At 40.8% G+C, this 24354-nt stretch overlaps 2 protein-coding genes across 8 annotated transcripts in view; one reads left to right on the forward strand and one right to left on the reverse strand.

The window, feature by feature from the left end:
* Positions 1-24354, forward strand: part of LOC138747739 (V-type proton ATPase 116 kDa subunit a 1) — a 176535-nt gene that overhangs the window by 132289 nt on the left and 19892 nt on the right. The window contains exon 21 of one of the 4 annotated variants that reach the window (XM_069907273.1): positions 15822-16929. The exons of 2 other annotated variants lie outside the window; for them this stretch is intronic. In XM_069907273.1, coding sequence (XP_069763374.1) covers position 15822 — 1 coding nt within the window. In that variant the 3' untranslated portion in view covers positions 15823-16929. Of the gene's footprint in view, positions 1-858; positions 1064-15821; positions 16930-24354 lie in introns of those variants that run through there. One more of the 4 variants, XM_069907270.1, reaches the window with a different exon arrangement.
* LOC138747740 (serine/threonine-protein kinase 17A-like) overlaps positions 1-24354 on the reverse strand; it is a 61966-nt gene that overhangs the window by 21783 nt on the left and 15829 nt on the right. Inside the window, exons 1-2 of one of the 4 annotated variants that reach the window (XM_069907275.1) lie at positions 12544-12821; positions 10796-11008 (exon numbers count right to left, since the gene is read on the reverse strand). In XM_069907275.1, coding sequence (XP_069763376.1) covers positions 10796-11008; positions 12544-12671 — 341 coding nt within the window. In that variant the 5' untranslated portion in view covers positions 12672-12821. Of the gene's footprint in view, positions 1-10795; positions 11009-11483; positions 11618-12314; positions 12414-12543; positions 12822-24354 lie in introns of those variants that run through there. The other 3 variants (XM_069907278.1, XM_069907277.1, XM_069907276.1) reach the window with 3 other exon arrangements.

Raw genomic sequence — 24354 nt, forward strand, 5'->3', positions numbered from 1 at the left:
TGTCCCGCATCGGACTTGTCAGCCACAAACGAGCCTGCAGCTGACGTGGACATTTACCCCTCCATAAATCTTCGTCCGCGAAGCCAAGCCAAAGAAAGAAAATATGTACACTAAGAGGTCTTGTGTCTCTGCAAGACGAACCTGGAAGGCTAGACTGTAGCTCTGGATCCCTGGTGACCTAGTGGTGTAATTACATCTCACCAGAACATTCAAAGCAAACATCTTGTTTTATTATAGTTCATCTAATAACTACCAAGCTAATATAGAGGAAGCATGGAAATCACGTGATGCAGACTGCCAAAAATCAGTCCACCTCATTTCCACTTTGAAGCCAATACATTTTTGACTAGTGTCTTCTTCCTTTTTCACCATACATTGTACTTTCAAAGGGGCAATAAGTCCTTTCAGTAAAGGTCCTTTCTCACGCACGTTATCTGCTGAGGATATTCAAGTTGTTTATAATCCCCGCCCGCCCCCCCCCCTCCCCCCACCCACTGGGAAGAAGCTCAGATTGTGATCTCTAAAAGAAAATCGAGGGCAAGTGTTGACCCTGATTCCATGGTAGCATTCAAAATCAGTGGAAGAACAAATATTCAAGGCCCAATCCAGTCCATAGTTCACCATTATCCACGTATTTTAAAACGGGATCAGAAAGCTCAAGCTATAATCTTTTGATTTGTGGAGTTGCTTCTGCATGACCTTTATTCATGCAAGATATAAATTATTAAGGTCAATGCAGACATACCCGCCAATTGTATTGAGTCAAAACTCAATGGCTTGAACATTTCGTTATATGTGCATGCTGTATGTGTTGTCATACACCAAATCTGAATCCGAGACCATCTGTCCTTCTTCCAGGTTGCAAAAAAAAAAAACACATCTTTTGCCGCTCAGGTAAGGACATCCCTCTCGTTCTAGGAACTAGCCTAGTGAATCTCTTTTGGACTGCCTTCAATGCATTTCTTATGCGAGAGTAACTTGAGTATGCACACTACTTCAGTTGTGACCTCACCAATTCCTGGTACAATTCTAACAATACTTGCCCATTTCCAAATTCCAACCTTCTCGTAATAAAGACCAAAATGCTTTTTTACTTCCTACCACTTGTTACACCTGCTTGCTAACTTTGTGCAATCCTTTCTGATATGAACGTAATGCATTCTCCCACATGAAATGAACTCAAGCCCAGTATTAGTCATATGCAAGAGATACAAAAAGTTTGGAATCGCAGGAGCCGACATAACAAGATGGTGCCCATTCATCTCTTCCCAAGATTTGAATAAAAGGAAGTCAGTGCACTGGTTTTCCTTTCGTAGTTGGGATGGTTTCGTTATTGAAGTGATGGAGAAGGTTAAACACCAGAAAGATGTCGTCCGCCCAACAGTCACCACAAGTTGCTATATAGATCCCTTGTGTGATAGAACACTTTTAGATGAATTACATTTATAAACTACTGTGACCGTCCACACAATATAGAAATAGTCAACATTATTCCACTTTAATTAAGGGACTGCTGTACGGAAACTCATTTGTGCATGATATGCAAATCACAATGTGTTACTGTGCAAGCCAAATATGGACCCACTCACTAAGGTGGATTCCGAGCACTGGATGTAGACAAAAATTACACACAGGACCCCTTTAAGTCACAGTGAAGCAGGCGACACAAGCACTGTGATGTTTCGCAACTGCAATCAGTGGCCCGTGGATGGTTGTGCACGAGCATTGCACACTCTTGGATAGACTACAAGATTTGCAACATGCAAGTCCTTGAGTTTGTAACACTGGCTCAGTACAATTGCTTATTGATATCTTTCCTATATTGAGTACAGGAGTTGGGATGTTATGGAAAAGTTGTACAAGACACTGGTGAGGCCAAATTTGGAGGATTATGTGCAGTTTTGGTCACCTAACTACAGGAAAGATATCAGTAAGATTGAAAGAATGAAGAGAAGATTTACAAGGATGTTGCCTGGACTTCAGAAACCGACTCCCCCCCCCCCCCCCCCTGAAGCGCAGAAAAATGTGGGGAGATCTGATCAAGGTATTTAAATTATGAGGGGTATAGATAGAGTAAATGTAGGTAGGTTTTTCCCCACAGAGGGTAGGTGAGATACAAACCAGAGGTCATGGGTGAAAGGGGAAAAGTTTAGGAGAAAATAAAGGGGAAATTTCTTCATACAGAGAGTGGTGGGCGTGTAAAATGAGCTGCCAGCTGAAGTGGTGAATGCGGGCTCAATTTTAACATTTAAGAATTTGGACAGGAACGTGGATGGAGGGCTATGGACTAGGCAGAAAAGTAGTTTGGCACAGACTAGAAGGGCCGGAAGGGCCTGTTTCTCTGCTGTAATGTTCTATGGTTCTATGCAATCGTTTATATTCCAGCTCATTAACTTATCCAGAAAATAAAGTCATGCAGAAGCAACTCACACTTGCACTTTCTGAACTTTACCAGGTAAAGCTTGCTGCATCCACAGTTGGATAGCTTGTTGACAATTATGTCATTCCAATACACTTCACAGTACAACAGCTTTGAGGCCTAGTCAGCACCTCACTGTAGGAATTACTATTGCCAACCTGGACACAAGGTGACAGATAGCATGAGAAAGATCAGATCATCAATTGTAGAGATTAACATTGGCCAGGAAACCACCTGCTCTTTATAGATTATTGGCAGCAGAATTTATTCCAGTTTTACTCAGGGCATTAGAAAAAGCTCCGATTAGCTGATTACCACATGATCTTCCTCTTGCAGTAAAAAGTCTTTTCTATAATAATTCAGGTAATGTGCAATGGAAAAAGCTGCAGATCTGCATTTGAGCATTAGATGTGGACTTTAGAGAATGCAGCAGTGTTTATTAGAGCATTTTTATTTCCCCTTGAGATGAGGTGCATAGAAAAAACTCGACATTTGATCTGAAGACATGAAGCTGGAGAGACGGTGGTCAGTCAGTTGAGTGAAATGAGTTTCCTGACTTGTGCAGGTGTTAACTTTCAACCTCCAAACAAAAAAAGCAATGTTCGCTCTGCAGCCACAATCATTTCCTTTATGTCTATCAGCCTGCAGAGGGGATCAGGTATCACTGTGAATGTAGCAGCTTGTACTCTGACACTTTACTTAACAGGTCATTACTGTGCTGAAAGGCCACCTCAAGAAAGAGCAGCTTCTCGTCGCCAAGGGGGTCTCTACAGTCACTGTGGGATCATGGGTGAACTTGGGTTTGCTACATGGAGTGATCGCCTTGCAGACTTCAAGATGGAAGCATACAGATGCTCTTCGAGCTCTTTAAGGTCGAGAGTTCTTAAAGGAAAGCACAGACCTAATCTCATCCATGGTGAATGGGAGATCATTTTTATTCGCTTTTTGGTTTTTTAAAGTCTGGAGATGAAGCAAGTGAGTCGACGCTTGGAGTACAATCAGCACTTCGCACTCCAGGAGCTTGCTGTATTACTCAAAACAAAAACAAATTAAAAGTCTTAGTCAGTAGTGAACAGAGAGAAATTCTTCAGGGTATATGGGCTCAGGCCTGAAATGTCAATAATATCTTTACCTTCTATGGACACTGCAAGTCCCACTGAGTTCCTCCAGCTTTTCTGTGTGTGTTTTAGACAGTAATGTCCGGTTCACCATTTGACTCTGAGCTGAGTTCCAGCTCTTCAGGATCTAAGCCTCAGAGCCTCTTGCCCACCACCAATCCCCCCACCTCCAAACTGGACCCTTGACTTCCTGTCTCACAGACGAAAATCCGTGAGAATGGTTAACATCTCTTCCATAATAACATCACGCTCCTCAAGAATGTGTACTCACTCTCCCTCCGGCAAATCCCATTCCAACCCTATGTTCAAATCTGCTGAAAACACCACAGTAGTGTGCTGGTATCAAATAATGCAAGACAGAATCCAGGAAAGATGCCTTGATTACAACCTCTCTCCCAGCATTTACAAGAGAAAGAAGATGATCATTGACTTTAGGAGATGGGCAGAGTTCACACCCGTCCACATCAATGGTAATGAAGTGGAAAAAGTAGATAGTTCAGAAGGAGCATCTCTAATAACCTGACCTAGGACAAGCACTGACTTGACAGTCAGAAAAGTAGACCAATGCCCTTTGAAGACTAAAAAAGTTCAGCACTGAAAACTTACAGCACAAAACAGGCCCTTCAGCCCACAAAGTTTTGTTGAACTTGTCACTACCTTAGAAATTACTAGGTTTTCCCATAGCCCTCTATTTTTCTAACCTCCACATACCTATCCAAAAGTCTATTAAAGGACCCCAATGTATCCACCTCCACTACTGTTACTGGCAGCCCATTCCATGCACCCACTTCTCTCTGCGTAAGAAACATATCCCTGACATCTCCTCTGTACGTACACCCCAGCGCCTTAAACCCATGTCCTCTATACGATCAATGCCTCATCATCTTGAACTATTATCTCACCTCTCATCGTCCGCCGCTCTAAGGAGTAAAAGCCGAGTTCACTCAACCCATTTTCATAAGACATGCTCCCTAAACCAGGCCACATCCTTGTAAATCTTCTCTGCACCCTTTCTATGGCTTCCACATTCTTTCAATCGAGGTGACCAGAACTGAGCACAGTACTCCAAGTGGGGCCTGACCAGGGTCCTATATATCTGCACCATCACCTCTCGGCTCCTAAATTCAATTCCACAATTAATGAAGGCCAACACACCATATGCCTTTTTAACCACAGAACCAACCTGCACAGCTGCTTTGAGCACCCTATGGACTCAGACCCCAAGATCCTCTGCACTGCCAAGATCCCATTGTGGCTCAACAACTTCTAAGGTGCACCATCCCCAAAGGACCCATCTTACCCAACCCACATTTCTCCCTCCTCCCATCGGGGTGAAGGTTCAAGAGTGTAAAAGGGTACAGCAACAGGCTTAAAGAGTTTCCTCCCCACACCCATCAGTCTCCTGAATGAACCCCACAACAGTGCTATGGTACTAGATGATCATTCTTTTCATTGTAATGCTATATAACATTGAGTGCAGAACAGTGCAGCAGAGGAACTTAGTGTCTGTGCCAAATATTATGTCCAAATCCATCTACCAAACCTGATAGAAATCTCTCCATCCCCTTCACGTCTATCTAGAAGCCTCTTAAATGTTCTGTTAACCTGTGAGACCGCTCGCAGAAAAAAAAATCCTCTCACTAGTCATAATGTGACAAATAAACTTAAACTTGCTTCACTATGTGACATTTAAGTTCTAATTTGTAAATTTTTAATGAAAATGTTGAGGCATGAGGAAGTGAGTTACGTGGGCAAATTCTTATCATTTTAGCACAGGTTTCTGGAATGATGCTTGCTGAGGTGAGACACAAAACCACCGGATGCAAGTTACTTGTGAAACTAGAGTTTGTGCTTCAGACTGGGTCTTACAATGAATGTCTCGACTAACCACATTACCGTACACCTCTTCGTGCAATTGTCACAGTTTTGCCTTTGAACGGAAGCTGATTTGGTGGGTTTCAAATGTTAAGTTTGTTTAATTATCAAGATGAAATGCAAATTTTCTGTGTGCTTTTTGTAAAGCATGGATTGAATTCTGTGGCAGGTTAAATCCAAACTTCAGGAATGAGATGAGAAAATGTAAAATTCCAACTTAATTCACTGAATAATAGGAAAAAAAATCCTCTAGTCAGTTTATACCAGTACCTTCTTTGATTAAGCCAGTCTCTGCTCTTCTAATTTAATTCAACTTTGCACTGGGGTAGAACATTTTGACCACAAGGCTGTAATAGCTGTGCCCTTGATGCAATGCTGAGATGATTTACCTTATCCAGGGAGAATACAATCTGGACTTGAGTCAGAAACTGGATTAAAAATGTCAAACAAAGACCTCAGTAACTTGGGAAACAGTACGATTTACATTTTATAAACCATTTTAACTAGTGATACTAAGAAGACAATTTAACCATTATTACAGTCCCTGAAGTGGAATGAACCATATAAATCAGGGCTTAGAGTCTTTTTTTTTTGAGGGAATTAATGCTGTAGATCAAGGATGCGGATTTTAACATCAGAAGGTTACTGAGTGATTCCTTTGCTGTTCAACCCCACTGGAGGTGTTCTCTGCCAATACCCACTCTCTCAGCTCAGAACCCACTTAAAAGAGGAAATGCAAGGAGAGCAGGAATTCGCTCTCAAAAGGAGTAGTGGAAAAAAGGGAAAATCAATTGAACCAGGATTTAAAAAAAAATCAAGAATGCATCAACTAGCAACTATGATAAAAATCATGTTTTATATTTACAGTGTTAAAAGAATGGCCAATTTAATTCCTAGATTTTAAGGGACGCTGTTGTTTTGCTTAAAATGTAGCTGCTCTTTTAAAAATGACCAAAATACAGGAGTTGCATCAAATCTCCCTGTCATATTTCAAAATTAAATAAAATCTTTCTTGGATCAACTTTATTGCAATGTAATCAATGAACAATTGGTAAATGAGCCAACTTCACACTGGTCACCAGAGAACCAACTTCCCACCTTTCCCTGCCTCACCTCATCCCATCCCTGTACAGAAGTTCCCATCTCCCATTCCTCTCAGAATTACTTTTCCTAACATTTCTCCAGCAGGGGCCAATATTAGCACCATTATGCCTTAACTATTTGAAATAAAATTACATCCATGGAGCCTTCCTGGCTCATGCTTTTGGCTTAGCCTACAATCATTCACCTTGTGTTCTGCCTTTGTGCAAGGAAGCACTCCATTTTACAAGTTTAGATCAAGTTGAATGGGAGATAGTCTGATGAATGCAAGGACGGACACATGTTCTGTGATAGTACAGATTCTATCACCAATGTGTATATGTGCAGATGGTCGTGTAGGATGACTGTGATTGGCTGAGAATGTAGCCACACCTACTGGTGGGTCTTAAAGGATTGCTCCTAGCCAGACCAGGTCATTCTGGACTGGTCGACCTACTTGTGATAGGCTCCAGTCTTTTAGTTAATAAAAGCCTTGGTTTGGATCAACAAGTCTTTGGTTCTTTCGACGCACATTACATGTCCTAACTCCAGATCAATGCATTCAAGAATTAGCGCTATCCAAGCTCAACCATGATACTTTGGTGGGATAATTCACCAGGTCCCTTCCTAGTGAATCATTTATTAGCTGACACCACAATTAATCTCATTAAATTACTGCCCAGGTAAAGATCGAATGGTAACCCACATGGTAAATGGATGAACAGAACCCTCCACTGAGAACTTGCACACTTAGAGACCAGCTCAGAATGCTGCAAATTATTTCAGGGGAAATAACATCCTTTGGAATGTAGTCACTGCTGTGGAAACAGGACAACCAATTTGCACACAGGAAGTCTGCATGGCCAAGAGATAATATCCAGGACACCAAGGAAAACTTGCAAAAGACATGGGATTTCCAGTACCACTTGTAAGGACTTTGGCTAAGAGCCCCATTCAAGTTTTTTAAAAATTTAAATGCAATTTTTAGACAAAATTTAAACATATAGCACAGGCTATTTCTGCCCATGAGTCCGTGCCGCCCAATTCACCTATATCCCTGGTATGTTTTGAATGGTGGGAGGAAACTGGAGCCCCTGGGGAAAACCAACGCAGACGGGAAGAACATACAAACTCCTTCAGCAGCGTGGGATTGAAACCCCAGTCCCAATTGCTGTAAAGGTGTTGTGCTAACTGCTAAGCCATTATGCTGCCCCATTGAACGGCTGTGCTTAAATTTTTACACGTTTACCATATTTTTTTTTTAAATGCATAGCTCAACAATGGTAAAATAGCTTACAAGGTGAACAATGATGTTCCCCCTTGGCCTTCTGCTTTCAAAATTACCTATTCAAGCACATGGAGCCAAGTTGAGGAAAAAAAAATCAATCCTTGATAGTACAAGAAGCTGTATTAAACATCACCATATATGGAGAATGGCCTCTATCGTTAGGAGCGATCTGCTGACAGTTACAGCAGCCATTCTGATCTTGGTCATGCGATTCGAGTGCTGAAGGATGTGGCTTCACAAACGTCTGCTGCTCTAACAGGAAGTGCGTGCAAACTACAGCTGTTTCAAGATCTTCTAAATATTTCAGCACCAATTAAGCATCTCATCAGTTTCTGGAGAAAAGCTCTAATTGCAAAAAATATTTAAATCTTTGAGCCATTTTCAAAAATATCAAACTAGGTTTGCATTAATTTCAACATCTTCAGTACGGAGGACATAGAATTAACCCCCCCCCACCCCACCCTCAACCCTCCATCCCCCTCACTATCACATCCCATCACCCCACCTCCCAAAGAAGAGCAAGTTTATCGTCATCGTCAGGGCAACAATCCAATGGATTCATGAATGTCCGATTTTCATTTACTGCAAATCCTTTATAAATATAGATTTTGCAAAGGATACAAAATTGAGCTCGTTAGATTATTGCTTAAGTGGTGAAGGCAAAAACCCAATCCACATATGCGATGGAAAAACTGAACTGTCAAGTGTATTGGCCTTTGAGAAGATGCACATTCTCCAGATTAGTGATGTCTCCTGGGTTTCACATTCACATGGTCTGCTGGGTCAAACTGCAGAGAATTCATTCCAGGCTATAATCTGAATTATTGGTTCAAAGGAGCTACTACTGGATAAATGGAAACATCTGAGGGAAATCATTTAAATTTCTTTCTTTTTTTTTTATATAAATATAAATTTAGGCATTCAGCACAGTAACAGGCCCTTTCAGCCCAAACACCCAAATCAACATTTTGAAGGGCGGGAAGAAACCGGAGCACCTGGAGGAAACCACGCAGGGTCAGGGAGAATGTAGATTCGAACCCAGGTCGCTGGTGTTGTAACAGTGTTGCGCTAACCATGCTGCCCCAATAATACAAATTTAATGAAATGCTTTGTGGATCATGCAATTTGTTCGCCAGCAATAATTTTGTGATGAATGTTTCTAACAATGTAATGTCCCTCTCGCATTGTTGCAGAGACAGTGGTCGAGAAGCCTTGGCAACCTGCCAACGTTCAGTTAACCACCGTGATCACGGTTCTGCTCCACAGAAATTCAGCAAGCCCCCTAGGCATCGAGCGCGATAGGTTCGGTTCTATGGCTGGTGAGGCCACGTGCACTACAGGGTATTCAAATGAACACAGGTGTGCCTCAGGAGAGAGGAAGGGGATTGGGTGCAGGCTAGCTGTAGATGGTTGGGAATCACAACAGAAGTGCTGGACTGAAGATCAGTTGGAGTGATGTGATTGAAATGGGAAACCATTGTAGTCAGTATCCACTTTGGAAATCAATGGCTTTCTCTGTTGCAGCACTGGTCCTGGATAAGGTTTAATTCAAACATATCAGTTTTCAGGAAATGTAGTCCTGGAAATGGGAACACTGGATAAAAATATCAATTTTTTAAAATGTTTTTAAAAAAAAAAGAACTTGTACCACACTTCTTGAGATGTTTACTGGTCAATATATTGAGATTACTATTAAAGAAATGGCATGACAACACACAAGATCATTGATCTATGAGTCTAGTAATCTCGGTCACTAAACTAGTTTAGGTCACTATATCTAGGAGCAACAGCGACTGTACGTCCTGAGAAGACTGAACCAGGCAACACTAACAGCCACCATTTTGTCAACCTTCTACAGGATCTCTATCGAGAGCATCCTGGCCGGCTGCATCACAGTGCGGGTACAGTTGCTGCAGAGAAATGGGTCGGAGGTCAATCCACAGGATCATAAGAATGGTAGAGAGGATCACTGGGGTCTCCCTTCTCCCTCTCACCCATTGATGTGATCTACCAGATTGTTGTCTGAAGAGGGCGCAAGATGATTGAGGACCCTTTTCATACCCCCACCCCACCATCTTTCACCTGCTCCCGTTGGGAAAGTGATTTAGGAGTATCGAAGCCAGCACCACCAGGCTGAGGAACAGTTTCTTCCCACAGGCAGTGAGAATGTTGAACAACCAAAGAATTACTCACACTGACCACCCATGACTTTCCTATCTGCAAAACAGTATTTTCTTGCTTGCGTATTGTTTGTATGTGTATTTTGTCAGGTTGTGTGACTCCATGTTTTGCGGAGGACCGGAGAACGCCATTTCATTGGGGTTGTACTTGTACAATCAGATGACAATAAACTTGGCTTAATCATGGTGAACTCCATTATGTTCTATCAATAATGCCATTAAATCAAACCTTCAACTACACATAGTTTACCAGTTCATCAAAACAACAGCACTTCTTAAAATGTAGCACCACTGAAATCTAATTAGGTCAAGTGGCAAAGTGTGGAGCACTAATTTGAACCCACAATTTTTGGTCTCAAATGTGACTACACCACCAATGGGAAAACACCACTCAGAGTTTTTTTTTTGTCAAAAGCCTGAGAATTATGACTGAGAAAAGATCCCTGGGGTTCTGATATCAATGCAATTTCAACCTTCTATTACACTTTGCACTTACACATTTGTGCAAAGCAAGTTCTTCAAAGTCCAGAGATAGCATTTCCCTCCAAAGCCTTCCAAGTGTATCATCATTCTTCGAATTATATGTCACCTACAAGAAGTCTACAGATTACCAATCATACAAGATCAGGTGCTAATTGCTCAGAATAGAAGGGTTTTAATAAAGAATCTCTGGTCACATATTTTGTACTCAAAGGCCCTACTTTGTGCCCTTATCGTATCCTACATGGGGATCAGCAAATGCTCTGATCCTGCACCTCAAGTGAAGTTGCAGGTCACCAGGAGAGGAAATTCCCATGTTTCTTATTGACAAAGAACATCTCAAGATCCTACTTACTATTCCAGCACCAGGATGATTTCCGAAGTCGTCTCGTACACTTCGTGCAAGTCCACCACGTGGGAGTTGCTTTTCGCTATCTCAAGGATTGCAATCTCGTTGATAATGTCCATGCGGCAATCTTGACCTTTCCTTCGTTTTCTCAAGAACTTGGCTGCATATTCCTTTCTGGAGGCATTTTCCATGCACTTCTTGACAACTGCAAACTTTCCCCTGTGAGCAGAAATAAACATCCACATTATTGGCTACTGCCTTTCAGTAAAAGGGTGGCACATTACATGGAGGCTGATTATTGCTGGCAGAAGGCATTCACAATGCTAAGCCAACACCCACGTCAGCTCACCATCTTTGAATGCTGAGTTGTTGTAACCCATGTCAATGTCCAATTGAGGCGGCAGACGGACAACATACAATGTGGAAAACCAATCAGTTGCTGAAAACATTATGACTTCAATCTACTGCAAAGCCAACTGGATGAGTGCAGTTCCAATAGTGTTTAAGACAGTAACATCTACTACAGCAATAAAGTCTGCTCTTTTACATCCATTCATTCCCACCTCTGCGGATAGATCATGACTGCAGTTTATAAATCATTCTCTGGCACTCGCAAGGCTTTCTTCGACAAAGTCCTCAAAACCTGTGACCTTCATGACTTAGAAAGGTAAGGCAATATAAAGCAAACACTTACCTATTGATTCTCACACAATGCACTGCTCCCCATGACATCACCTACCATCCCATTAGAAATATATTCCTCTACTTTTATCGTCTCTGCTGCAAAATCCTGGAGCTCTCCATCTAACCACACTGGGGTAAACTTACAAAGACTGGTGTTATTCAAGGTTAACAGCTCAGCATTCCAATTTTGCAAGAACAATTACCAGTAAGGACAGGGTGTAAATGATTTGTACAAGTTCATTATCATCCGATTGCACAAAGTGCAACCTGATGAAATAGCATTTTCCGGGCCTTGGTGCAAAACATGTAGACACAAAACCAGACAGAACCCATACAAGAACATAAGAAATGGGAGCAGGAGTCGGCTATCCGGCCTGTCAAGCCTGCTCTGCCATTTAATGAGATCATTTCTTTTTTCCCCCCATTCCCCTGCATTTTCCCCATCCCTTAAATTCCCCTGCTACGTTAAAGTCCATCCAACCTGGTCTTAAATATATTTACTGAGGTGGCCTCCACTATTTCAATGGGCAGCAAATTCCATAGATTCACCAGCCTCTGGGGAAAGCAGTTCCTTCTCATCTCAGTCCTAAATCTACTACCCTGATCCTTGAGGCCCTGTCTCCTAATTCTACATTCAATCAATACATATGCAGGACAAATATACATATAAATAAATACTGCTTCGTGATTAGAATCTCCGATGGTCAGTGTGAGCGGTTCCTTTGGTTGTTCTCACTTTCTGTGGGAAGAAGCTGTTCCTCAGCCTGGTGGTGCTGGCTCTAATATTCCTGTATCTCTTTACTATGAATCCTGTGAATGTAAAAAAAGTCTAAAATTTTACCCCCTTTCTGATATTCAGCTGTTGTTTTCTATGTTCTCTTCTTGTTGCTGTGCTGTAGCTGTCATTCTCAGTTGTGGAGATCGACTCCTCAGCTGGTCCCCCCTCCCGTCAGTGTTTTTTTTGTCATGCGCAACCGCGCGTGCGCGACTCCTCGCGCATGCGCGGTTGCGCACTTTTGCTTGGCTCCACGAGCCATTTTTGTAGTCCCGAGCTCGGGACTTCGACTGACCTGAGGGAGCAGGCTTCTCTCTCCGCGGCGGGCCTCCTCGGACAGGTAAGGCCTTCACCTTCTTCTTCCGATGTCTTTTCTTCTTCTCTTCTTCCCGTTGCTTTCGACTTTTCTTTCTTCGCTGCCATTTTCTTCCCACCTTTACTTTCACTTTATTTTAATTTTTGTGTTTGTGCCTTTGTGTTTTCTGTGTTTTTTTTTTAAACTTTTCCGGAGAGGGCTGGAGTTCCCCGACCGGCCACTACTCCATCACGTGACTCCTCCCCTGATATCCAGCTGTTGATGCAAGTCAAGCTACCCCAAAGCATCAGTCCTCAGGTTTATTGTGAAAAGCGGCTGCATTATATTGACAATGACATGGTGAATTGTCATTGCAAAACAGTTGCCCACTTCCCCAGCCAATTTTAACATCGTAAACTTCCTCCATTCACCAACCCTCTATCACAGTTTTGAAGGCAATGTGACAGATAGAGCAGGGTTGTTAGGAATGAGAAACAAAACCTTTTGAATCGCTCCTGGGAAAGATGTAGAAAAAAAATGATACAGCTCAAATTTTCCTGAATTCCTCTCAGGGATGGGAAAAAACAAAGTAGGTTTGTTCTCATTTTGTCAGAAATGATTGAGTAACTACAGATTAATGCAGTTTAAAAATGCAATCTTCTCCACTCAGCTCTGGATTACCACGAAAACACCAATTTACACTGCCTTTCATAGACTACAGCTCAGTGCTGGTCAAAAAGCTACAAACTCTAGGCCTCTGTATCCCTCTCATTGACTTCTTCATTGGAAGACCAGTCAGTATGAATTAGAAACAACATCTCCTCCTCACTGATCATCAACACAGGCGCAACCCCAAGGATATGTGCTTAGCCCACTGCTCTAATCATTATACACCCATGACTGTGTGGCCAGGCACAATTCCAATGCCATCGACAAGTTTGCCGATGACACCACAGTTGTTGGCAGAATCACAAACGGCAATGAGGAAGCATACAGGAGGGAGATAGATCAGCTCGTTGAATGGAGTAACGACAACTACCTTGCACTCAATTTAACAAAACCAAGGAATTGATTGTGGACTTCAGAAGGAAGTCATGGGAACATGACCCAGTCCTCATCGAGGGCTCAGTAGCGGAGAGGGCCAAGAACTTCAAATTCCTGGGTGTCAACATCTCTGAGGATCTGTCGTGGAGCCTCCACATTGATGCAATCACAAAGAAGACTTGGCAGTGGCTATACTTTATGAGGTGTCGGAGGAGATTCTATATGTCTACGGGTGTACCACGGAGAGCATTCTGGCTGGCTGCATCACTGCCTGGCATGAAGGCACCAGCTCTCAGAACAAGAATAAACTCCAGAAAATTGTTAACTTGGCCTGAGACATGACAGGCACCAGACTTCACTCCATCGAGGTCATCTACACAAGGCGGTGTCTTAAACAGCAGCCTCTATCCTCAAACACCCCCACCACCCAGGCCACACCCTCTTCACTCTCCACAAGGACAGCTTCTTCCCTGCTACCATCAGATTCCTGAATAATCAACGAACCATAGGCTCTGTCTTATTTTTCGTGCATTATTATTTAAATTTTTTAAATTTATAGTAATGTTGTAAGATGGTTACAATATGAATGTTTGGACGATGAAGCTGCCACAAAACACCAAATTCCATGACTTGTTCAAGACAATAAATCCTGATTCTGATGTTAAACATGTGGTGCATTAGCTTCAAACTTCAGTAGCAATGTGCAACTTGTCGCTGCCTGAAATTTCACGTTTTCTGCAAACAACCATGAATTGGTTTCTACCCAACTGTCTTTTCCTATTTATCATCATGGCTACATGAATGAGCTGGAATTTCAATCAAATACACCAAATCCCAATTCTGGCTGTAACCCACAAATCTGAAAGGCTTATATTAGTTAACTTTCAAAATCTATTAAGTTGCGTGAGACAAATCATAATTAGGAAGCCTTACTGAATGCTGGTTGTGGAATTCAGAAGTCATTGGAAATCAAAATGTCTCGAGTCAGAATTATTTAACCTTTTGGCTGGTTTTTGCATCTTAAATATTGCATGCGAGCTTCACTGGAATGCAATAAATTCCACAGAGTCCCACAACTTTCCCCTTGAACTATTTTAGTATATTTTTTCGTAACTTCACTAGAATGTGGTAGCTGGCTTCCTTTCAAATATTCTGGGCCCTACAGCACAGAGGGAGATGGAGTCACTAAACATGTACCTGTCTGCTTTTGGAAAGACAATTTGCAATTGCAGACAACATTGTCCTTGCTTAATTTTTGGTCCCTCCACATCGGATCATTATTTCTCACTTTGTTGACTCATCCAACTTTCCTTAATGTGGCATGGGAGAGCGATGACAGCAGATCTTTCACCAAGCTTGACAACTTCCAAAATATTTTAACATCCAAATAATTACATTGACCAGCAGCAAGACTGCTGTGCTTTTTTTTCTCCCCCAATTTTTTTTGTTTGTTGTTGCTCAATTTATATTTTTTACTTGAGCAGGAAATTCTGTCGCATTTTTTAATCAACCACAGACCCAATCTCTTATGAAACTAGACTTCAATAGTACAAGTCAGTTTTGTGGGGCCACTTGATTAGATTCTACACAGCATGCAAGAGAATAATCGCTTCCTCCATCTATTGGTCCATATAAAATAGCAAACATAGCAAATCCAACAGTCAATACCAATCTGAGAACTGCTGGCAGTCTTGGCCAGAAGATCTAACCCACCAATGCACCCAATTATATTTACTGGGGATAACAACCTCCAAGCTGACATGCTGAGCAATTAATTATTCCTACCTTAGCTTCAAAGTCTTCTAATAATCATTTCCTACTACATATTTACTAAACTGCTTAATCCTTAAAATAACTTAGCTGGACCTTATAATCTTCCAATTTTAAACAGTAAAACATTCCATAAAATTCATGATACAGCTTAAGTGAATTAATAGTGTGGAGGATTTTGCCGGTCATGTCAATTTACTGTAATATGGATTATTACAGGCAGGAATCGGTTAAAAATAATTCAATTGTAATTTCCAAAAGCTAAAAATCTATTTGCAACTGTAATCGTGAACAATTTGGCTGTGTTGACATCTTCAATGGTTGTTCTCATGGTCAACTCCCCCAGGTTAAATGGAACTAACTTGTTCCCAAATCATTTAAATGTTATTAATAAACAGTTACATGATCTTAGAGAGAGATAGCCACTGCTTCTCAAACCTTGTCAATATTTTTTCATATCTCAGAATTGTTGCAATGCTAAGTCAAGATGAAAGAATGAAATAAAGGAACAACCATTCTTCTTCAAAACTCTGGTCAAGTCTGGAGAGGAGACGGAGCAGAATTAGTGGCTCACGACCAGGACATGGTAGTTTAGCACATGCTGTGTATTACAGGATCAGTAATGTGCACAGCAGATTGCCTTTTCCTCAAATACATTACCCATTTTAGCCTTGACTTTTTGCAAATTCAAAATAGTTTCAGGTGGTAAAAATATGCCCAGGGCATTTTGAAGTTAACAATGTAATAATTCCTTCATGTGGACACATGATACTTATTCTATTACAATCCTTGTATCCACCCGTGTTAACTTTATTGTAATTTTCTTCTTTTTTTGCACTCTTCTGACATAAGAATGCACTGCAGACATGAATGTGGTTCACCTGTCCCTACTCATGGGGAAGTTCCACCAGGTCCACATGTGGGTAGACAAGGAATTGCTGGAAGAACTCATGATCTTATTGAATGTTACAGCAGACTCCTAGGGCCAGATGATCGACTCTTATTACTTACGCTCTTGTTTAAGTGATGCATCTGGCCATATCTAATGTTACCGCCCTGTGGACAGTTGCACAAATAAAAATTAAGCACGGATCTTCAAAGATGCCTTTACACATTGAGAGAACCAACACTCTTCCCCCACCCCCAAAAGATTGATTCATTTGAAGATCCTCCTTTCTCATAAAGATCATCAATAAACCCACCAGATAGTATAGTCTCGTTATAGAAGTCTAAATGAAGCCTGAGATTTTTTTTTTAATGATCTTGACCAAACCTTGGAGATGTGATTCATCACATTATGAATATCTTGATGAAGGGCTCAACCCCAAAACATGGGCTATACTATCTTGACAAAGGGCTCAAGCCTGAAATGTTGGTTCTGTATCTTTATATTTGCTACTTAAAGTACATTGTTTGACCTGCTTAATTTCTCCAACGTTGTGTTTTTGTTTAAATTTTAGTCATCAGTTTCTTGTCATTGGTTACAACCCACATCTTTACCTTTGGCTATGTGTGGGGCAAAAGCATTTCTTGAAAGTAAAAGTGAGTGGGCACATTTTGAGGAAAGTGAAATACTATATTTTAAGACATTAAGCAACTGTTGCATTGTAATTAAAACCAAGTATTTCAGGTGAAGTTGCTTTGAAATATAATTTCTTCTTAAACCATACTTCTTAAATTTGTTTTTAAAAAGACTGTTTATCATTAAATTTTTAATTCTGCAGTGGATCAGTGTCACTGTACATTGGGTGAATTTAAATATAATTAACTTCAGATATACGAATGGGAGTGCTGACAGCATTCATGGAAGTATTTGACATGTTTGTCTCCAAACAAGACAAACATTAATTTGGCAGCATAGTGAAGGTCAAACAAGAGAATAACCACCAGACAATGAAAATACGAGTTTCATTCACATCGCTTTTATGTTCGAGTGAATTGAGTTGTCATTGAAAACTTAATTAATCCTGGAGGATGATTCAAATAAATTTTTTGAACCATCAAACCCAGAGCAGTAACCAGCTGTTAACTTGGGGCATTTAATTTAACCCTAATCTATTTACAACTCTATATTTTGGTGTATGTCTCTTAAGTATTGGATTTCACTTTTGAAGAAACTTGGCCACACTTGTGCTTTGAAGAAATCTTCCTTCCCCACGCACAGTCACACACACCAAGTCGAAAGAGTAAAGGAGAGCAGGAACAAACAACCCCTATTTCGTCCCTCAAACGATGAACAAGAACACCTGCGATCAAAATCCTAAACTTTATTTAGAGATGTTCAACCAGATTATCCCCACCACCCCCGGTGATTCACTTACACAAAACGCGGTTATCTGCGTCCTACAACTCTTCATTAAATTCAATGTTTTCTAGATGCTTTATTTACTTGGGTTATTCCATATCACTCTGCAAATCTGAAACATCGAGAAGTGGTGAACATGAACTTGATCAGGAATCTTTGCATTTCATTGGAATACAACCAATTCTAATTGGTGGAGACGGTTTTTTCCAAAAAGGTCGTGCTAGGTATCTTGCACCCAAAGCGTTTATCAAATCACCTGAGGATGCTTATTCAGGTGAATATAAACCACACTTCAGAGGCTGCAATTATCCAAAAGGAAATATTTATAGCAAGCTAGTGATTTTTTTTTCCCCTTACTCTTGGTGAAATACATTTAGACTTTCCATTTTTCTTCACAAGTCAGTAGTTAATCATACATGATAATTGTAGAAGGACTGGGGATTGGGAATAAAAATGGAAGCCAAACAACCACACTATGTGCCTGAAGAAGCAACTATTGCTAGAATGGACACTAGAGGCATCTAGAGAAGGAACTCAAACAGTTTAACTTTTGGCTCTGCAAGCTTGGAGTCAACGTATTTGAGGCAGTAAATCAGGTTTCAATGAAACCAATTCCTCCTTTTGGTTTGTCTACCATGGAATTGTCATCTTGGTATCAGACTTCTTGAAGCATTCAGTGAATTTGACAACTTCCATTTACATACAATCTTCAACATGCACAAAACATTCCTAGAGCTTGGTGGAAAAAGTTTGATAAAAGATTTTTAAAAAAATTAGAGGGAGTTTGAGAGTCAGAGAAAATCAGGGAAAGAATTCCAGGCAGTGTGCACTTGCTAACTGGCAACTTGCCAACAACTGGTGGAGCTGGACCACTGCTCTGGATCTGATTGTTACGGAAACATTTTGCTTGAAAAAAAAAATTGGCATTGACCCATTTCCTTTGGAGTTATGAATCCATGCATATAATGAGTCAATTAGGTATGATTAAAACAGTGGTTTTCAAACCTTTTTCTTCCCACTCACATACCACCTTAAGTAATCCCTATGCCACAGATGCTCTGTGATTAGTAAGGGATTGCTTAAGGTGGCATGTGAGTGGAAAGAAAAAGTTTGAAAACCACTGATATATACAAATAAGTAAATATATATTGTTTCATGAATAGGATTCTTGGATGGTCAGTGTGAGTAGTTCATTTGGTTGTTCAGCATTATCACTGAAGAAGCTGGTCCTCAGGCTGGTGGTGTTGGCTCTGATACTTCAGTATCTCTTCTTCCCCAATGGAAGCTGCTGCAAGATGCAGAGTGCAGGGCAGAAGGGATCCTCAATGATTTTGCATACCCTCTTCAGACAACAATCCCGGTAGATCATGTTTATTGGTGGGGATAAAAATCGGGGAGACTCCAGCGATCCTCTTTGCCACTCTTAAGCTCTTGTGGATTGACCTCCGATCCATTTCTCTGCAGCCCTCTGGCCTCATCTTCTTGTCCCTTCAAACCTCTGGAGCTTTGCTTCCACCTTGGGTTTATGCCAAGGGGCCCTTGATAGCATCAGCTCCTGACTGATGTTCACTTCCTTTGCATCTCAGGGAGGTCCTCAGTTGCACACCATACATCTGCTCAAATCCACTATCATAGGCCATCTGGTTAACACAACAGCAATATTTGTTCTGAAGGCTAAAGCTTTGCACACAGCAGGATTCATGTAGAATTTCTGGCCCCGAGCCAAAATATGTATTTCTTCACCTTTGGCAGTGGAATTCTACTGGTGACAAATGATGACACATAACAGTTGCTTGTTGCAATTTGCCACCTATAACCTGCATTCCAGTTCCAGCCATAAATACAGGTTGGGACAGGTCATTAGGTCTCTTTCTGTTTGCTACACACACAAGGCACTGTTTTATGAGAAATACAAAAGCAAACACCAAAAGGAAAAGGCAGGCTTTGCGTGACTGGAATACAAAGAATTCAATGGCCTTATGGATTCCTTTAAAGTCAGCGATCATAAAGGAAGATCAGTCTGCCCAGGAAAGTTTTGAAAGGACATTTTCAAACAATAAGGTGTCAATTCAAAGAATGCCCAGGGGACCGTCATCAGGAATAATTATTTCATAGTGCAGCAATTGCTTCATTCATGAAAAAACGAATGCAAAGCTTCCTTAGAGGCACAGAAACAGGACCTTCAGCTCAATGAGTCCACGATGGTTTTATGACCTTAAACACTCTCTACATGTGATATTTAGACCATTTTGTCAGACCATTCTGTGAATATAGGTAGGGTTCCTTTCCCCCCCTCCCCCCTTTTAGTGGCTAGTGGGATAAAAACCAGAGGACATGGGTTAAGAGCAAAAGGGGGTACATCTTCACACAGAGGGGTGGGAGCAAGGAATGAGCTGCCAATTGAACTGGTGAATCCAGGTTTAATTCAAGAAGAATTTGGACAGATACATGGATGGGAAGGGTATGGAGGGCTACAGTTGGGATGCAGAGCAGTGGGACTAGATAAAATAATAGTTCTGTGCTGCAATGTTCTATGGTTCTGCAAGGCACCTGTATCTCAGAGATAGACACTGCTGGGAGGTGTGCTGTTTGGTGTGAAATGTTAGTCCTTCCTTAAAGTCAGACATCAAGCAGGTATGCAGTTGGGTCACGTGGCAGGAAATAAATGTTGGTTGCAGGGGCTGAGGGACACAGAATAAGGGGAATTAAATAAATAGTTATAAAGACCATAGAAACAGAGGATCTTCCTATAATCACACACTCTTCACCAAACAGAAGAGCTACACAAAATAAATGATCGACTAGTCATGAGAAGATGCATAGCCTAGTCTAAAAATAAGGGTTCTCAAGAAATCTATACCTCCCAGAAACCAAAGTATTTTGTGGCCAACTGAGATTTCTTGATGTTTTGACACAAAACATATGTTGAGCCCTTTGTCACCAAGGATGTAGTAAGTAATCTGTTATGACTATCTCGGTGAGATACTGCAGACATGGGGAGAACCTCAACATGTCTCTGGCTTCACACTATGAAAGAATAATTTACTCTTCACGTAGAAGTGGCAATTTATAAGATGGTATATGATCAAGGCAGTGCCAATTCGTTTGTGACCAACGTGCACTCAGATTAATTAAAGCTGTCTTTGAAGATGTCTGACTATATTCCTTGGAGACACTCGAGAACCATTATCAGTCAACTCTTGTAAGAAAATCCTGGGCATGTTGTTGCAGTTAACTATTTATACTCAATGAATATTTGCCGAGGTCATGTTAGTTTCAACGTTGTGCCAGTTGAGAGTCGACCAGCCTGATGGGGAAATGCTACCTTCTCTACAGCTCTCCATCGTTCAGAGTGTGCAAGAGTCACTCTTCAGTAAGCACAATGTGATGACAGTGCCAGCCATTCAGGTTCAAATCCACTGCTCTCTAAGAATATTTTTTTTAAACATTTTCTGCACGTCGATGTGGATTTCCTCCAGTTGTTCCAAAGATGCATGAGGATAATAACTAAAAAAAATAATTGGTCACGTGGGTATAATTTGGTGGTGCAGAATCTTGGGCCAGAATGGCCTGCAACCTTGTTGCATCTCAAAATTAAAAATTAAATTAAAAATGACCAATATCACTGATTCTGGACAGAGGAGATGAAATAAATGGGAAGAGAATCTAGTCCATTGTAACTGTGCTACAAACCTGCTCGGTTTCTGAAAGAAGCCATGGTAGAGTTTGTGGAGGGATTGGTAATGATCTTTCAGAAATTAATGGTCAGAAGAACTGGAAAAAATTCAAATTTAAGAAAGGTGGAGCAACAATGATAGGCTGAGTGGCCTCCTTCTTAAAAAAAACCATACATGGTAACAGGCCCTTTTAGCCCAATTACACCCAATTGACTTACAACCCCAGTATGTTTTGAACGGTGGGTGGAAACTGGAGCGCCCGGAGGAAATCCACACAGACACAGAGAGAACGTACAAGCAGCCTCTGATTCGAGCCCCAGTTGCTGGAACTCTAACAGGGTTGCATTAATCACTTCGCAAGCCATGCTTTCTCCTGCTTCTAATCTCAATGTTTCAATATTTTCCAGTTTTCAGGTTACAATTTCACTTTTGTTTTTGCACACGCTCCCATTTTTGCTGGCGTTGTGAATTTTTATCCAAAACCCTCTTACGTAAACTTAACAAGATTCTGAGAAGCATATATAGGTGTAAGGTGGACAGCCAACACCTTTTCCCCCAGGGCAGGAACAGCAAATGCCAGAGGACAAAGTGAAGGGAGGAATGTTTAGGAGGGACTTTAATGTATTATATACACAGAGTTATGGGTGCCAGGAATGCGTGCGCGCGCGTGTGTGTGGTAGAAATATGTAGGTCGACACAACATCAAGGGCCGAAGGGCCTGTACTGTGCTGTGATGTTCTATGTAAGCAATAATCAGCTCAAGTCAAATGTCAAAACGTGTGACCCTCCTTCAAGTTTGTTGCATTGTTAGGCTTTTGGACTAATTCAATGGTAATTAGCAAATATTGTACTGCAACTGTCAGAAAGCCTAAAGGACAAAAGTTTTTACAAAGTTGCCATTGATGAAATTTGTATTCAAGAAGAATATAATGCATCTACTGACAGAAACAGATCAGATAACTGAACACATTCTCTTTACCTGCTCGCAGTAGTCTGACAAGTCTGTTTTCAAAAGTGACTTCAAGTTCATTCATCTGAAACTGAGTGAAATGGCTACATTTGTGTTAAATCAGTCCTGTCTGTTACTGAAATGCAAATAAACTGAAACTACTTATCCTAAGTTCTGTGGAACCATTTCATAATATTAACTCCTTCAAGGACATGTATGTGAAAATTGCGAGGAAATCTGGATCTCACTGAGCCACAATGTGAAGTGAAAGATTCCAAACACTCATCATTTCTGTGTCTATCCATGAAAGATAATTCCATTCATATATAGGCTTGGAAATCTGCATTCCAATTTAAATAGTTTACAGACCCGTTCCCGTGAAAACATTCTCGTAACTTTGCACTGTGTGATAATCAACAATAAACTTTGCATTATTGAAATGCAAAATGATAGCGAGAATTAAAAGTTAAGGCTTCAACTGAAGAAGTGACCAGGCTTTGAATTAGTTCAGCTAGATCTTGCCATTGTCTCATACGTCATTCATTGTTTGAAATTGTCCTTGCGAGGAGCTCCAGTGTTTTATTATAGTTAATCTGTCCCTCAACTCCATTCATCAACTTTCACTAGAATTAAAACACACACAATTTAATAATTCCATTCCAACTACAGTAAAATCCCTATTATCCGGAATTCAGGTAACCAGCAGCTCGAGCAACTGGTAAAACAAATTGCGCAAAATAAATGGGTAAAAAATACACAAGTTTAAAATTGGCACGCCTGCCATTAGTTGTCCATTCATGCAACATGTAGTCTCAATCAATTGGAAAACTCGCTTATTCAGAATACACTAATCCCTGTAGGTGCCAGATACTGAGGTTTTACTGTATTTGTATGGTTACTGTCATTCAGAATCAATGTGTAACTATTTATCTTACATTCCTCCTTAAAATTATCCTTACAAGGGATTTCTTTGCATGAACAAAATCTTTTAGATAATTGACATTAACACAAGTTGTTTGAAGTTGTAATTGGATGAAGTGCTCTATTAAAGAGGCATGATTTTCTAACTGCATCTGTTTAATAAGCTAAACACAACAGTTTTCATTGCAGAAGCTGTGCTTTAAGTCAGTAAATCGTGTTAGAGTGTCAAAATTAATGCTGGAAAAATGGATTGTCAGGGGCACAGGGTGGAGATACTAACAAAAAAATGGGGTGGCATGACTGACATAGCGGTTAGCTCAACGGGTTCAAATCCCGCGCAGTCTGTAAGGAGTTTGTACATTTCCCCCCCGTGTTTGCGTGGGTTTTCCCCACCATTTGAAACTTACTATGGGTGTAGGTTAATGGGGTATAAATTGGGCGGCATGGACTCGTGAGCCGAAATGGCTTGTTACTGTCCTGTAAGTCTAAAAAATTTTAACTTAAAAATTAAACTTTAAATTTAAATTTAGAGGCCCCGGTGGAAATGGAGAAAAACTACCAAGTCAGATTTCTTTAAACATTTTTCTCAACACTAAGCCTGGTACAAATACCCTCAACAAAATACAGTGAAATCGCAGTTGTCCAGAATTCAAGCAACTGGCAAAAAAACTCAAAATAAATGGGTAAAAAATACAGAAGCTTAAAATTAGCATGTCTTGCTCTTAGTTCTCCATTCATGCAACATACAATCTCAAGCAACCAGAAATGCACTTATCCAGCATCTATCTATCCCCGCAGGTGGTGGACACCAAGGATTTTTACTGTACTGAGGAGGTTTATATTTTTAAAATCACGATACATTGCCCTAGTTGACTCCACTGGGCCAGATGCTGAAAGGCTTACTTTATTCTTCTTGGGAACTACTAAGAGGCCAAAGGGCTAGAATAAATTCTGATGTTGTCTGTAATTCAATAACCTCTGGTGAAACAAAAACATAATTAACAACACAGAAAATCTAGAGAAACTCAGGTCTCACAGCATCCATAGAAGGTACAGATAAATTAACGACGATGTGTTCAAAAGGGAGTTAGTTAAGACTCTTGTGGGCAGGGGAGTTAAGGGTTATAGGGATGAGGCAGGGAATG

The sequence above is a fragment of the Narcine bancroftii genome, chromosome 12, assembly GCF_036971445.1.
Source record: "Narcine bancroftii isolate sNarBan1 chromosome 12, sNarBan1.hap1, whole genome shotgun sequence".
In the NCBI taxonomy this organism is placed as follows: Eukaryota; Metazoa; Chordata; class Chondrichthyes; order Torpediniformes; family Narcinidae; genus Narcine; species Narcine bancroftii.